The sequence below is a fragment of the Drosophila guanche genome, unplaced genomic scaffold, assembly GCF_900245975.1.
Source record: "Drosophila guanche unplaced genomic scaffold, DGUA_6, whole genome shotgun sequence".
NCBI classification, from domain to species: Eukaryota; Metazoa; Arthropoda; class Insecta; order Diptera; family Drosophilidae; genus Drosophila; species Drosophila guanche.
The window spans coordinates 141,134-143,365 of record NW_022995762.1 but is presented as its reverse complement, the minus strand read 5'-3'; the positions used below and the strand labels follow the sequence as shown (position 1 = coordinate 143,365).

General features: G+C 45.3%; 1 protein-coding gene across 1 annotated transcript; it reads left to right on the top strand.

Moving 5' to 3' along the window:
- The first annotated feature begins 244 nt into the window (after nucleotides 1–244).
- On the top strand, nucleotides 245–2,023 carry LOC117590922 (E3 ubiquitin-protein ligase KCMF1-like). The gene has a single exon (XM_034283956.1). The coding sequence runs from the start codon at nucleotides 357–359 to the stop codon at nucleotides 1,860–1,862; it is 1,506 nt and encodes a 501-aa protein (XP_034139847.1). The 5' UTR covers nucleotides 245–356; the 3' UTR covers nucleotides 1,863–2,023.
- The last annotated feature ends 209 nt before the right edge of the window (nucleotides 2,024–2,232 follow it).

Below are 2,232 nucleotides of genomic sequence, written 5' to 3'. Positions count from 1 at the left end.
AGGGATGTTGAACCGCTGTAGGGCCTCTAGCGTGCGGTTTGTAGAAATGCAGAAATATTGTATGTGCAGTGACTATATTCTGCAACTCACTAGTCTCACTAGAATAGAGCAAAGCTAAATATAGCGTGAGAGACTGCTTGAAAGCTCACATTAATTTGCTAAGCTGCTGTATGAGAGAGTACTTTTGAAATAATCGAGCAGCCCTAAAATTTTATGTCAGTCGCTCATTACCGTTTTTATGGAAATTCAAACCATTCTATCTAGTATTTCGACATATATTTTATGCTGCCAGCAAAGTGGTAAAAAATAAAAAATAAACTCAGTATCTGGTGATTGCTGAACGTACGACAAACAAAATGCCACAAGGCGACGGGGCCGTCATGGGCCATCGACATGTCCTGTGCGATGGATGCCAGCGACACGAGTTCCCGGGCCGCAGATATTGCTGCCTGCGTTGCCCCAACTACGATTTGTGCGGCGAGTGCTTCGATCAATGTGTCCAAACGGATCACCATCTGATGGATCATCCCATGCAGCTGATCATGCTGGAGCCGCAGCATATGCCAGAGCTGCTCAGTGTCAGCGGTGCAATGGAACAGTTGAACTTGTCTAACTGCTACACTTGCCCGTACTGCAAGGTGATGGGCCACACGGCAAAGGGCCTCATCCATCATGTGTACGGGTTGCACAGCGAGGACGACAGGCACGTGGTGTGCCCCATGTGCGCCTGCCTGCCGGGCTCCGATCTGATGACAATGCAAAACCTCTCACGTCACCTACTGACAAATCACATTGACTATGCGAATTTCCTGGAGCCACATACGCCACCGCTGCCCAGGCTGCCTCAAGAGGCGTCCACAAGCTCGCGACAACTGCGACGTAGATCTCGCGGTCATCTACGCCATTTTTACCAGGAACAGGATGCTGCTTACTTCCAAATGATTAATGCCGGACAATTCGCTGCAGATGAAACACTCCCTGATCTGTCCAATGTGCGGATAAGCTATGATCTAAGGAATAATCAACGCAATCTCTACACCGACGAAGCGATTGTCATCATGATGGGGCAAAGCGCAGCTGGTTCAGCTTTGAGCCCAACTGATAGACTCAATTCGGCTCCCAACACTCATATTCCGGTGAATCCGCATGAGAAACGAAAGAAGGAACGCCGCCCCAAGACAGATCGTTTTCTACTCTCAAAATGGGTGTCTGCTGAGCAAAATCAGTGGGAAATGTCGACGGAAGCTAGCAAGACGCGTGAGCAACAGGCTCTGTTCACCGAACAAATAGTCCTCTCGATGCTGTGCGAGGAGCAGTTGGAGCTGCCGGGGAAAGACATAATTGAAGATAAACTAGACATGAAGCTGTCCAAAACAGAATCAATCGCAACTATCGAACCGAATCTATGCAAGATAGAGAAGTACTTGAAAACTGAAATAAATCAACAGACCCTGGAAATTGAGGACAGACAACACATGGATACTGGGACGGAGAATCGCGAACAGTCTCGAGAAAAGGGAACGGAAGTACAGCGCCTAGAAATTTTAACAGATCTACAGCTCCTGGAAACTGGAACAAATCTACAGACCCTAGAAACTGGAACAAAGATTAAGCCTCAACAAACTGGAACAGACCCAGCGCCACTGAAAACTGAAAAGCATGCTCAGACCCTGAAAACAGGAACAGGTTCTACACCCAAGATATCCAAGATCATGTCATTGATGGCCGTACCTTGGACTCAGGTCTGGTCATGCGCTCAGACTCCTGATGTTAATGGATGTAAGGAGTTCATTCAATTGATGGGCGCCACTACGGAGGAAACCCAAGTGGATGAAATGAAGAATATGGAGACTGTCGATTGAGTGCAACCTACAGAACTACAACCTCTGAGCTACCTGTTTATCGTCAATTTGCACAAAACACCTGAAATTTATTCTAAAATTTAAGTAACGATTCTTTTCGGTCTTTCTAATATTTTGGATGATTTTGTAATTGTAAGAAACATTATTCCGACCAAACTTATTCTGTATAAATATAACATATATCTTATATATAAAATTCTCTTGTCACAATGTGCGTTCCCGTACTCCTCCGAAACGGCTTGACCGATTCTCATGAATTTTGTGAGCATATTGAGTAGGTTTGCGAATCGGTCAACATCTTTTTTTCATACCCTTTTAGTGATAAGGGTTGCCCACCCTTAAAAGTTTTCTTTAATTTGTACACATTTTT